The 14,924-nt window shown below is 37.8% G+C and overlaps 1 protein-coding gene across 1 annotated transcript in view; it reads right to left on the minus strand.

The window, feature by feature from the left end:
• Window positions 1-14,924, minus strand: part of SLC13A1 (solute carrier family 13 member 1) — a 98,346-nt gene that overhangs the window by 26,643 nt on the left and 56,779 nt on the right. The window contains exon 7 of the mRNA XM_017507637.2: window positions 12,286-12,437. Coding sequence (XP_017363126.1) covers window positions 12,286-12,437 — 152 coding nt within the window. The remainder of the gene's footprint in view (window positions 1-12,285; window positions 12,438-14,924) is intronic.

Here is a 14,924-nt window from a genome sequence, read left to right on the forward strand (position 1 = left end):
AGACGGGGTTTCACCGTGTTGACCAGGATGGTCTCGATCTCTTGACCTCATGATCCACCCGCCTCGGCCTCCCAAAGTGCTGGGATTACAGGCTTGAGCCACCGCGCCCGGCCTGGTGGAGTCTTTATTCTTTTCCAAATATAAGATCATATCATCTACAAACAAGGATACTTTGACTTCTTCCTTTTTGATTTGGGTGCATTTTTAACTTTCTTTTGTCTGATTGCTCTAGCTAGAACTTCCAGTACTATGTTGAAGAACAGTGTTGAAAGTGAGCATCCTTTTCATGCTCCAGATCTTAGAGGAAAACCTTTCGGTTTTTTACCCATTCAGTATAGTACTAACTGTGGGTCTGTCGTCTGTTGTATACAGATTCTTCTTCTTTTTTTTAATGTTAAGGTATTTTCCTTCCTTATCCATTTTTGAGGGTTTTATTGTGAAGGGATGTTGAATTTTATGAAATGCTTTTTCAGCACAAATTGAAATGATATCATTTTGTTATGATGTATTATTACATGAATTTATTTGCATATATTGACACATCTTTGCATCCCAGGGATAAATGCTATTTGGTCATGATGAATGATCTTTTTAATGTATTTGTTGAATTCATTTTGTTAGTATTTTGTTGAGGATTTTTTCATCAATATTCATAAGGGATATTTCTCTGTACTTTGCTTTTTGTGATGTGTCTTTGTTTGGTTTTGGTACCAAGGTAATACTGGACTCACAGAGTTTGGAAGTATTCCCTCCTGTATATTTTGGAACAGTTTGAGTAGGATTGATATTATTTCTCCTTTAAATATTTACAAGATTTCAGCAGTGAAGCCATTGGGTCCCAGGCCTTTCTTTACTAGAAGACTTTTATTATGGCTTCAATCTCATTACTTGTTATTAGTTTGTTCAGGTTTTGGATTTCCTCATGGTTCAGTCATGGTAGGTTGTGCGTGTTTAGGAATTTGTCCGTTTCTTCTAGGTTTTCTAATTTATTGGCATATAACTGCTCATAATAGCTACTAATGATCCTTTGAATTTCTGCAATATCAGCTGTAATGACTCCTTTTCCATCTCTTATTTGACATATTTGGAACTTTTGTTTTCTTAATTAGTCTACCTAAATATTTGCCAATTTTAACTTTTTTTTTTTTAAAAAAAACAACTCTTTGTTTTCATTGATTTTTTGGTATTGTTTTCTTTATTTCAATTTAACTTAATTCTACTCCTATCTTATATTTTCTTCTACTGACTTTGGGTTTGGTTTGCTCTTGCTTTTCTTGTTCTTTAAGATGCATCATTAGGTTGTTTATCTGAAGTTTTTCTTTTTTTTTCTGATGTAGGCCCTTAGAGCTACAAATTTCCCTCTTGGTACTGTTTAGCTGTATCCCACAGATTTTGGTATGTTGCATTTCCATTAACATTTGTTTCAAAACATATTTCAATTTCCTTCTGAATTTTTTTATTGATCCACTGGTCATTCAGGAGCATACTGTTTAATTTCCACGTGCTTTTATAGTTTCCAAAATTCCTTTTGTATTGATTTTTAGTTTTGTTCTATTGTGGTTAGAAAGGATGTTTGATATTATTTCAATTTTTGAATGTTTTAAGACTTGTTTTGTGACCTGACATTTGTTCTCTCCTTGAGAATGGTCCACGTGCTGAGGAAAAGAATGTGTATACTGCAGCCATTTGATGAAATGTTCTGTAAATATCTATTAGATTCATGTGGTCTATAGTGTAGATTAAGTCCAATTTTTTTTGTTGATTTTCTGTCTGGAAGATCTATCTAATGCTGAAGGTGAGGTGTTGAAGTCTTTAGCTATTATTGTATTGAGGTCTCTCTCTCTCTCTCTCTCTCTAGTTCTAATAATATCTGCTTTATATATCTGGGAGCTCCCAAGTTGGTTGCATATATATTTATGACTGTTATATCCTCTTACTGGATTGACCCCTTTATCATTATATTGTATAACCTTCTTGGTCTCTTCTTATACTTTTTGTCATGAAATCTGTTTTGTCTGATATAAGTATAGTGACTCCTACTCCTTTTTGGTTTCCATTGGTGTGGAATATCTTCTTCTATCTCTTTATTTTCAGTCAACTTGTGTTCTTATGGGGCAAGTGGGTTTCTTGCAGGCAACTGTCCGATAGATCTTGTTTTTATATCATGTAACCACTCTTTGGATTGGAGAATTTAGTCCATTTACATTCAATGTTACTATTAATAAGTAAGGACATATTCTTGCTTTGTTGTTATTTGTTTTCTGGTTGTTTTGTGGTCTTTTCTTTCCTTTATCTTTACTTCCTTCACTAAAAGGAAGTTTTTAGTAGTAGAGGTGACTTTCTCTAGCGATATGATTTAGTTTCTTACTTTTTATTTTGTGTGTATAGGGTGAGGCTTGGTGTTCTAATGTACTGTGGCTCAGCTAGCACTCAAACCACAAGACACAGTCCTTCCCACTCTCTCTCCCATTTCTAGAGGCAGTGAAAGCTCATCCTGTGTCCACTGCCACCACAGATCCATGGGGAGCATTGACAGACTACCACTGATATTATCTTAAGGTTCCAGAACTCTTCAGTCAGCTTGTGTGAGTTCTGCCTGGCCTGGGCCTCACCTTTCAGGGCAGTGGGCTCCCCTCTCCTTCCCAGGACAGGTCCATAAATGCCATCTAAGAGCCAAGTCAAGGAATCAGAGACCTTAAGAACCTGCTTGGTACTCTACATCCCTGTGGCCAAGCTGGTACCTAAAGTGTAAGCCAAAGGCCCCTCTCCTCTCCTTTCCTCAAACAGTAGGAAGGAGTCTTTTTTGGGGCTGCAATCTGTGCAACCTGGAGTTAAGGGAGAGGTGATGTCAGCACTCCCTTAGCTGCCCTGTCTGGTGTCCCAGTAGAATACATTCCCCCTACACTAGTCCTCTGGCTCTGGACCCTTCAGTACTATGAGTTGTAGCTTTTGTGGCCTAGAATTCCTTTCAGGTTTATTTATGGCCCCAGAACACTTTAGCCCGCAGTGGCAAGGGTTGTCAGAAGTCAAGTTCCAACGGCTGGGAAGGGCACTTCTTCTCTGGCTGGGTCTGGTTTAAATGCTCCCTCGGCATGTGAGTGTCGCCTGAGTTTGGTCCAGTTTTTCTTTCTGCTATAACAGGGCAGCACTGATTTCAATGCTGCACAATTGCTGTGCTCCTCCTCTCCCCACAGCATGAGAATGCTCTGTGCAACATGCTGCCACTGCCAGGGAATGAGAGAGGGGCAGCATCTATGATTTTAGACTGTTTTTTCTACATTTTTAGTGCCTCTTTCAATTATATGAAATTAAAATGTTCTACTGTGAGTGCTCACCTGATTTTTGGTTCTTTTGAAGGTGTTTCTTGTATATAGATAGATGTTAAATTGGTGTCTTTGCATGGGGTACTATCCAAGGAGCCTTCTATTCCATCGTCTTGCTCTGCCCCTTTCTGCCTGAGCTGTTGACCCACAAAAATAATGAGATAAATATGTGCTATTTTATGCCAATAGGTTGATTGCCATTTGTAAGGCAGCAGTAGAAGAGAAATACACAGGGAAACTTTGTAGAAGACAGAGTTCCTTGGAAGTAGGGTAATGTGGAGTAGATTTTAGTTTACATGTGAAGGTAAAAAGAAGGCAATACATTTTAGATATATTTGGAATCAAACACAGGAAATGGAGAAAAGATATCATATATTGAAATGGTGGAGTCTGAGGGGAAGGTCAGGTTGGCAAGAGGGCAGGAGACAGGTGGCAGACCAAGCATGCTGTTTTGAGGTGTGCTGATTTGAGATGTCTCTCAGTTTTTGAAGTGGCATGTTGGAATGCAGCTAGATAAATAAGTCTGAAATTCAGAGGAGAGGGCAGGGATAGAGATATGAAATTGGTAGTTATCAGCATATAGGTGGTATTATAAACATGGAAATGGGTATGATAATTTAAGGAGTAATGGAGATTTAGAAGAGAAGCTGGAAACGCACCTTGGGGCACTACAAGTTTTAGAAGGTAGGTAGAAATGTAGGAATGAGCAGATGAGCTAAGCACTTTTAAATCTATCAGAAATCCTAGGCTGAGCGCAATGTCTCACACCTGTAATCCCAGCACTTTGGGAGGCCGAGGTGGGTGGATCACCTGAGGTCAGGAGTTTGAGACCAGCCTGACCAACAAGGAGAAACCTTGTCTCTACTAAATTAGCCGGGCATTGTGCACATTCCTTTAATCCCAGCTACTCAGGAGGCTGAGGCAGGAGAATCACTTGAACTGGGGAGCTAAGATCACACCATCGCACTCCATCCAAAAAAAAAAAAAAAAAAAATCATGTGAAGATAGCATTAAATTTTTATTTTACACAGGAAGAAACTGAGTCCTAGGGGACTAAGTGGATTGCTAAAAGTCAGATTGTGTAGTCAAACTGGATTTTTAACCCAGGAGGAGTTTAAAATATAACCTCTGTTCATTAAACCACCATATCCTCGATTTCAACTGCCATGTGAATATAGAAAATGCCATATATATTACAAAACATCCACAGGCTGGAGCATAAACTTTATGTTTTCATGGCATTTTTAAACAACTGTAGAAATGATTGCCCCATAACACGAAGATGTGCTTTGACCTAAAGCACATTTATGCATCAAGGTTGACTTTTAGGAAGAGTCATTGTCACTGCATGTAACTTATATGCAAATTATGCCCCACTGCAAAACAACGAATAACTTTAATACCCATGAAATACCCAGAACATGGCTTCAAAAGAATGAATGTAGTCATGGAAATTTATAGCCTTGGAACAGATTTTGGGCATTAAAGGTCACAGTATGCTAGTGTCCACACCAATTACAGACCATTTGACTAATGACAGTTTTGATTATCTCTGAGATAAAGCTACTTTTTCATTTTGTATGTGTGTTCTTCCAGAGGATTTTTTTAAAGATATTAACTATTCATCATTCATGACCCAGGCTGAGATTTTTAACAGCAATGGCAAAAGCAGAAGCAATGGCGAAACAACAGCAAACATTATTGACAAGTGTCTATGTGCCAGACCCTCTGCTAGAGCCACATGGGCATTATGGCATTTAATTATTTCAATAATGTTGTAAGTTCTAGTATCATCCCCATTTTACAGATGAGGAAATTGATAGTCACAGAAGTTAAGCTAATATATGGCGGGCTTGAAATCTGAACTGAGGTCTAAGTCTGCCATGTCCAAATTTCTCGCATAGTATTTACTGGAAGAATTATTACTGAGAAATATATATTTCTCATTTCTACAGTGAAAAATCATAGTAATCTTTGAAAGTGCTTATTGCTAGGTAGTTGTCCCTCACATGTGAAGAGGAGTGGTTCTAGAAACCCCCACAGTTGCCACAATCCAGAAATACTCAACTCCTGGAATCGGCCCAGTATAATCCCCGTGTATATACATGAAAAGTTGGCTCTCTGTATCCACGGATTCCAAAGCCCTAAAATACTGTATTTTTGATCTGTGTTTGGTTGCAGATGCGGAACCTGTGGATATGGAGAGCCAACAGCATTTATTGAAACAAATCTTCATATGAGCAAACCCATGCAGTTCAAACCTGTGTTGTTCAAGGGTCAACTCTAACTGGTTTATCTTCTTCCTCTTTAATTAGTGATGTAAAACACAGTTAGCAACAGTGACTGCGTTAATCATTGATAATACAACTTTCTTCCAACCTGCTTTTTCTACCTATAGATTTCACAGCTGATACCTATAAACTAAAAAATATACTTTGGTAATCAGCAAGCTGTGAAATTTTATTTGTGATAATCTTCCATTCTTGATTCAATAGATCTTTTGTGTGTATGTTTAACCAATAGCTATTGTATTTGTTTGATGAGATTGAGGCATCAAAACCACTCTACTATGAAAGTAGTGATTGTCTCTAATAATATTTCCCTTCATAGATTTGTTTTTATATTAAAAGATAGTTATTTAAATGATTCCCAAGAATAATTAGTACTTCATTATATCTTAATACAGTTCATCTCAAACAATGTTTATTGATCACTGGTATGATTTGGATGTTTATTTGCGTCAAATGTCGTTAAAATGTGATCACCAATGTTTAAAGTGGAAACTAGTGAGAGGTGTGTGGGTCATGGGGGTGGATCCTTCATGAATGGATTGGCACCCTTTCTGTGGTAGAATTCACAGGAGATCTGTTTGCTAAAAAGACATTGCTTTCTTGTCATGTGATTCCCTTTTTCCTTTGCTATAACTGGAAGCTTCCTGAGGCCCTCACCAGAAGCTGAGCAGATGTTGGCATCATGCTTGTACAGCCCCAAGAACCATGAGCCAAAATACACCTCTTTTCTTTATAAATTACCCAGTCTCAGTTGTTCCTCTATAGTAGCACAAAACAGATTAACAAAATCACCTACTTGTGTCCTTTATGGGCTAAAAGAAGAATAAGACAAGAATTCATTCAACCATTACAAGCTAGTAATTGTCAAGGGTGATGGTGTAATCCTCAATGTGCATGTGTGGATAAGACAAGCTTATGGAAGTGTAAACATAGGTTATGATTTTAAAAAGAGATAAAAATGGTGGTTAAGAAATAACAGAACAGAGTTTCAAATGGTATTGAATTCATAAAAGTAGAGAAAGATGGTGGCAGAGTTGGCTGGCGTAGGGTCCCCCGGTTCCCTCTGCTTCCTTTCTGAGTCCTGACTTGAAAATTAGAGTGCTTTGACTTTTGTGTGACCCAGAAATCTGCAGGTTTTTTCCTGGCAGTCTTGAACCCAAAATGGGGACTTAAACATTCCCAGGCACTGATAAAAGTATCTAGGTTTGCTAGAAAGAAACTGGCTCTGGCCCCAAGCCAGATTCCTTAAACTCTATGCTCTGACACCCTTGCAGTGGACACACCCAGGTAGAACATTCCTTTTCTCTCATTGTTCCTCTAGAGGATTGCCCTCTGTAAGTTTCACTAATACATGCTTTGTACCAATCACCCTGGTATTTCATCCTTCTTTCTTTGGAATCACAATGAGCACCATCTCAGGACTATTTGGGGCACTCCCTTGTAGAAGTTCCCCTGCTGTGGTTTTGGGGCAACTACAGCGATGAGTTCAACGGAACAAAATGGCTGATTTTTCAAGAACCAAAGTGGGAAGTAATAGCTTAATTACAGGATGGTATTTATTAACAGTAGTGTTAGAAAATATTAGTCGGTGACTGGAAGAGTGTATCAGTAGAGCAAAAAGGGATAACAATCACGTAGAGAGCATTAAGCAAACAGGATTTTCCTTATGGAAAAATGTAATGAATTTGTATAATTAAAACAAGAGGTAATAGAACAGAGACTATTTCCAGAATGCCCTGTTGCAAGGATTTATTAAAGATAATGGTGAATTAACAATAGAGGAGTTCAGAAATTTAAGAATTTAGGTGCCACGGCTACTACCAGATTCTAAGCATAAGAATGTCAGAAATATTTCATACTTTATGAACATCAGCCATCATCCTACATGCCTCTCTTCTATCACTGTACAATCCCTGACTCATCTACCATTTTGAAAATGGTCTTCTGGCTTTCAAAGTACCATATACTTCTGATTCCTCTCCTACATCAATTAACTTTGCTCATCCTCTTCCTTGTCTATCCATGTCTCAATCCTTTTAAGATGTTTTCATATGTGACCATTTTCATGCTCAAAAATTCAATATTTGCCTATATAGATACTCAAATTTATAACTAGCTCAAATAAGGCATTTGCAAATGATTGCTTAAGTCACTTTGTTGATAGGTTCACACCAGGCATTTCAATGTATCCAAATTCAAACTTAATGATGTCTCCTGGGAACCTGAACTTTCCCATGTCTTCTCAAGAAGTTCATGTCATCACTATCTATCTGACCTTATGGGCAAAAGTCCCCAGAGTTGCCCTAAGCCCTCCTTACCCTTAAATCCTCATAATTAATTATTCACGCCCTTCTGATTTTGCAGTGTCTTGAGTCCAAATCCTCCTATCACTTCACAACTAGCCTAGTTCTGCCTTTCATCATCGGCACTTTGATCACAGACTCCTAATTGGTTTTCTGTCTCCAGACTCCTGTGGCGCCAATCTGCATACTGTAAACGATGCAAAACATGCATAGACTATGTCACTCCTCCCTAAAACACCCATTGCAGACTTTTTGGTACTTTGATTTAATGAACTATTTTCATTCCTTTTCTCCATAAATGTGGCGTTTACCTCTTTTAAGATTATTCCAAGTCATATGGACACATTTTCTGTAGTAACCAAGGTATGTGGCACACAGCTACAGCCCTCTTTTAGGACACCCTTCTGTGATGTTTCCAGGAAGGTAAATTTTAAGGAGGCAGCCTTTGGTTTTGGTCTTCAATCTGCTAAGCTGAACCTCAACTTTCTCAACTCCAGTAGTTATGATAACCAACATTTATTTATTTAATTTTATTTTATTTATTTATTTATTTATTTATTTATTTTGAGAAGGAGTTTCACTCATGTTACCCAGGCTGGAGTGCAATGGCGCGATCTCGGCTCACCGCAACCTCCGCCTCCTGGGTTCAGGCAATTCTCCTGCCTCAGCCTCCTGTGTAGCTGGGATTATAGGCACGCACCACCATGCCCAGCTAATTTTTTGTATTTTTAGTAGAGACGGGGTTTCACCGTGTTGACCAGGATGGTCTCGATCTCTTGACCTCGTGATCCACCCGCCTCGGCCTCCCAAAGTGCTGGGATTACAGGCTTGAGCCACCGCGCCCGGCCTATTTATTTTATTTTGAGACAGGTTCTCACTCTGTCACCTGGGCTGGAGTACAGTGGTGCAATCTCAGCTTATTGCAACTTTCACCTCCTGGGCTCAAGCCATCCTCCTGCCTAAGCCTCCCAAGTAGCTAGGACTACAGGTATACATCACCATACTGGCGAATTTTTGCATGTTTTGTAGATACAGGGTTTTTCTATGTTGTCCAGGCTCAAATTGAACTTCTGAACTTAAGCTGTCTACCCACCTTGGCCTCCCAAAGTGCTGGGATTATAAGTGTGAGCCACTGCACCTGGCCAACCAACATTTATTGAGCCCATGCTTTGTGCTAGGCACTAAGTGCTACTTATTTTATGCAAAACTCAAAACAGTCCTCTGTGAGAGATATCATATTATTTTCCTCATTTGTTTGGAAGGGCAACAGGCTTTGAGAGCTTAATAATTGTCCAAAGTCACCCAGCTGGTGAATGAAAAAACTGGGATTTGAACACAGACATTTTAACTCCTGAGCATATGCTTTTAATCATTGACTATATACCACCTTCATAGAAAGGATGTAGGATATAGGTACACTATAATGTATGTAAATTATCTGTCAAGAGCTCAATACGTCTCTCTACCTTCTCACCTATAGGTCAAAAAACAAATGTTTCTAGGTTTTTACATTTTAGTGTTTTTTTTCTCATACGTATGTTTTGTCTAGACAACCAGATGAATATTCTTCCTGGCAGGTTTTATTTCTTGCATTCTACAATACAATGCAAAACCGTGCACTGCACATTGCCAATTCTCAAGAAATGTTTGTTAATTGAATAAATGAATGGAAGTCTGTTTTTATTTGTATTGAATAACTTTTAGCTTTCTCAGAATTCATTGTTTTTGTTTCCTTTATGTAAAAAAATACAAAATACATTGAAAATATTATCACATATACACATTACATACAAAGAGATTGTATGTAAAACATTACATGTATATCAAAAGAATAAAAATATAAGACTTCAAAATATGTTACATGATTGCTTCCTCTAAGTTTATTTGTAAGATGACACCTTTCTCTAAATGTCAGTGATATGAAGCCATTAACTCTGAAGTTTTATGCATCCTTTGGAGCTGGGAGGGATCCAAATGAAATTGTTCAAAAGGATCATTGGTATTCCTCTAAAAGATGACATTATTGTAGTGGATATGTAGATAAAGAGCTATTTCTCTGCAGCTCCAAACATTTGAAAAAGTACACACACACACACACACACACACACACATGAATTTTAAGCTTCTATAATATTTTCCAATGAAATTTAATACATTAATTTTTTTATTGCCTTGAGATGCTACTATGTTTTGTAGGGCCAACATCTAAGCAAAATTTCAATGAATATCTCACTTGTTTAATACTATCAATTATATTTTTTCACATAAGGTTATTTTCCCTTCTATTCCAGTATTTTATATCATAAAAGGACTCTGAATTTTTTCCAGTTTGCATATAATTCCTAAAGTAAAGACAACCTTTTGGAGAAAAGCATCATTATGTTTCAAAGTATATTTTAAGCATTCTCTAAATTTAAAGGAGTTTTTGACCAAATCTCCATGATTAGGAGAAACAGAAGATTAGACAACCAGTGAAAATAGTTACTAAAACCTTTTGCTCAAAATGCTATAATACTCTTAATCTGTCATTACAAATGGATTAGTGCATTCAATAAGTAAAAGTTAAAACAAACTTTGGTTGATATATTCTGGAAGATCATAAGACCAAATAACCTCAATATGAATTATTTTGACTGTATCAAATAATTTCATGGGAATGATGGAAACCAGCAGTTCTCTAATATCAACCAAGATGAAGCATAAGAGTTTGGTCTAGATGTTAGAAAAAGAAATTCACAGAGGGGAACTGCAATGTGGAATTTCTTCCCTTGGAGAATTCATGAGAAATGATATAAGTCATTTTCAAAAAGAGATCAAGTACATTTCCTGTCTTGAATTAGAGGATTCATTGGATAAACCCTTTCTGGTACTGTGAATTTCAGAAGTCTCTTATTTATAAACCAAAAGTCTTTTAAAGGTTTCTTTCTAACTCAGTAATTGGAGTGTATATGATGGATGTGTATTCGTAGAAACAATATTCGTAGAGGTCTGTGTAATATTGACCCTAAACTTCCATACCAGTGTTCCTTGAACACAAACACCCATTCTTTCTAGAATGGGGATTGACATTCTTTGAGTCATGGATTTCTTAGAGAATCTATTCAGGCACAACATTTTGCAAATAATTTCGGAAAATTCACAATGTCTATGAATCTACTTTTCAGAGAGTAGTTTTCCTGTCTCTGAACTCTATTTTTTCTGTGAACCCACATCCTGTTCCTAGGCTTTCTCAATACTGTCCATCTTCTTAGAATTCTGATTATTATCTGTTCTTTTCGTGGAACCAGTCTGAGTGCTTATATGACGCCATGGACTTTCATACTATTGTTTCAATGATACTTACATAGCGCAAAATATTTTTACATAGTTTACTTCATTTAATTCTCACAATAAACCTATAAACTGTGACTATTTTACATACGAAAAAAATTAAGTCTTGGGAGAATCATGTACCGTTTTGTTGTTGTTAAATTCTCAATGTGGCTGGGTGCAGTGGCTCATGCCTATAATCCTAGCACTTTGGGAGGCTAAGGCGGGTAAATTGTTTGAGGCCAGGAGTTTGAGACCAGCCTGGCCAGCATGGCAAAATCCCATGTCTTCTAAAAATTAGCGGGGCATCCCAAAATTAGCTGGGATCACCTATAATCCCAGCTACCGGGGAGGCTGAGGCACGACAATTTCTTGTACCCAGGAGGTGAAAATTGCAGTGAGCTGAGATTGCACCAGTGTCCTCCATCCTGGGTGACAGGGTGAGACTCTGTCTCAAAAAAATAAATAAGTCAAGTAACTCACAATGTAAGTACCTGCAAACCTGTTGTGTCCACAGATTCTCCATTTTTGCATTGAATTATCATCATAGTTGCAAACATATTGAGTCATATATCTGTTTGTAGACCATTACTGACATTTATTGTAATTGTTCAATCTTTCAACTCTTTTTTGAATTTCAAAGCCCAGTCTTCTGTAATTAATAACTCTGTTCACCATTCATTATTTAAGTTCAAATATTGGTCCCCAAACTCTACACAAATTGTCCCAACAAAATAATTCCTTTCACTGTAGTTAACTACCATTTGTGGTATTGTTTTCAATGAAAAACCTTTCTCCTGTTTCTTTAGAGTGGTCAGCCAAGAGTTATATCCTCTGAGCTGACCTGTGAAATCTGTTGGCACAAGTTAATTCACTATGCCCTGAATATTTAACTCTCAGTACAAAGGAAGGTCTGTAGACCTATAGATTTCCTGAAGGGAAACAAAGGAGAGTTAAAATAACATCTCTGTACTTGAATCCTCTGAATCAGGTAAGAATAATTTTTATAATTTGTGTGCTCCCCATATATTAAATCACCAATCCAATAAGGTTACTTACGTATTGAAATGCTCAGCAAAGATCAGGTTGGTGGAGGTACCAGTGATTGTTGTCAGTCCACCAATAGTAGAAGAGTAAGCAATGCACAAACACATAAGTTTACATATCATGTGGTCCTTCTTTGTTCGATATTTGGTTCCCATGCCCGAGTTCTGTTCAACAGCAACAAAAAAGTACCATGAGAACTGCTCTAGATTTGTTATGGACTGAATGTTTGGGTCCCACCACCCCCACCAATTCATATGTTGAAACTCTAACTCCTGATGTGGTGGTATTTGGCGATGGGGCCTTTGGAAGGTACTTAAGGCTAGTTAAGGTCATGAGGATGTGGCCCTGGTCTGATGGGATTGTGTCCTTATAAGAGGATTTCTCTCTCTGCCTCTCTCTGCCATGGAGAAAGCTACAAGAAGGTGGCTGTCCACAATGCCAGGAGAGGCTTCACCAGACACTGAACCTGGCAGACCCTGATCCAGTCTCCAGATCTGTGAGAAATAAATTTTTGTTGTTTAAGCCACTTAGTCTGTGGTGTTTTTTTATGATGATGTGAGCTGACTAATATAGCATTTATCTTTCCATCAATAGAGATGTAGCAATAAATGTATCTAAACTGAAACCACTGAAATATTTTTAAAAACCAAATTTCATTCATTTCCTCATCCTTCTTTCTTGTCCTGTACCAAACTCTTCCCTCATATATTCCCTTCTTGCCACTGCTCCCAAAGCTTTTCATTATTTTTCTGTTGATACTGGTACATAGTCAATACATCCCTAAACTTCTTTTGGAAGCATTTCCCCACCTACGCATGTTAATGGATGGTTCCCAGAGGATATAACTCCTAAAATTGAATGTTTCCAATCCCATATACCTCAGCATTGAGAGATAAAGTCGGTGTCCTCTTTGCCCCCTACTCTCTCGTCCAGAACATTGATCCTCTATTCACACAAAAATAAATCCATTTTTCTTTAAGGATCATATAACTTGGATATCTCTTTTCCTCACCATCCCTTTGACCATTATACTCCAATCTCCTGGTCACCCACTGCTGTCATTTAAGATAACATTTACACTCAGCACATAATCATCTTCCTTACTCCAAATCTTGTCAATGACTGAATGACTATACTATGTTCATGAATAGCCCTTCAAATATCCTGGTCTCACATATTTTTTTATTTCATTTCCAACAATTTTCAGTTCTGCTCCACCTCAGTCACCCCCTCCTGTAGTTATACTTTGGACAGTGGTACATCCTGAAATGGTTTCACTTGGGGAATCACTAGCCAAATGTAAGTGTTTTGTTTAAGAGATGACTTTCTAGGGTGTAAGCCAGAAGCAAGTTTATTCTTTCTCTCGCCCATGACCCTGTAAACACACTTTGTTGGTTTGATTCTTCCTATTCCTGTGGTGAAATTCAAAGAAGAACCAATAACTTTTCTGGTCACTTCAATTAATTAATAGTTTTTCAGTTATGTTTAGTCAGAAGAACAGCTTTATTTCAGCAGTTGAAGTAAACAGTGCCCTATTTAATAAGAAGAATCCCAAATTTTAAAGTTAGGCATTCTCTTAACCCCTAGATCAGGCCTGCTTGAAAGCTCATAGTGGGAAGGAGGTTTATGAATTTGGCTTTCTCTCTCTCCTAGTTCCAATTCTTCTCACCACTTGCTACACTCAGTTTCTAAATTTTCAACATTTGGAATGTCAAGGGAAGAACAGGATCAGCGAGGAGTGGTAAGGATTAGGAGAGGTCTTATTTGACTGTGTACTAATTTTAAAAATGGCATTAGTACTTTCCAGGCATGGTGAGTGTTTGAAATGACTCCATCTGGTGAGCAAGTTTATGAGATTTTATGAGACTCCCATACCCAAATAAGAACATCAGATTGTTGTTGTTTCTATGGAGGTAATGCACATCTTCTGCCTGCTGTCGTATGACATACTCATGGTGTCTGCATGTAATAGCCCACCTCGTTTCTTTATGTTCAGATCCACTTATGATGTCAAAAATCCCTGTTGGAAGAAGTGGCCTTTTAAATGATCCCAAATGACACTCCTTCCACATGTTTCCTACATATGGTCCAAGGGAAACAGGCACTTCTGCCCTGTTCTCAGTGAAAGTGTAGTTGAAACTTGATTAAGGTAAGGAAATTCAGCCATGACTTTTTACTTTCTAGTTTTTCAAGAATGTGTCAACCAATAATCCATTGACCTTTTCTAAGTCTAGGGTGGTAGATATCAAGTTCTCTAAGTAGTAGTTTCTTAATATCTATCTCACCTTGCTAAGTAGGAGACTCTTCCCTTCTTCTGTCTGTGATGGTACAAGTGGCAGGGGGTGGGGGCACTGGGGAAATACTCCAACTTCCTCCATAAGCAGACTATCTCTCAGGCTTCTCATTTTTAATACTAAGTTTAAGAGTCTAAAACTGGTTTTTGATCACCTCACTTGCAAGTCCTGTAGAAATGAAATGCAAAAAATACCTAAAGTGTGTGCTTGATATTATAGTTACTCAGGTTTAGAAAGAGTATCATTTTACCATCCCAGTAAACAAAAAATGGGTACAGTTCTCACAGTTTCTTCTTCCAATGCTGCTGTTGAATTAATTCTATCTCTATAGCCCTTCGACTCCATTGACAAATCTAG

Source organism: Cebus imitator, unplaced genomic scaffold (genome assembly GCF_001604975.1).
Source record: "Cebus imitator isolate Cc_AM_T3 unplaced genomic scaffold, Cebus_imitator-1.0 Scaffold381, whole genome shotgun sequence".
Lineage (NCBI taxonomy): Eukaryota > Metazoa > Chordata > Mammalia > Primates > Cebidae > Cebus > Cebus imitator.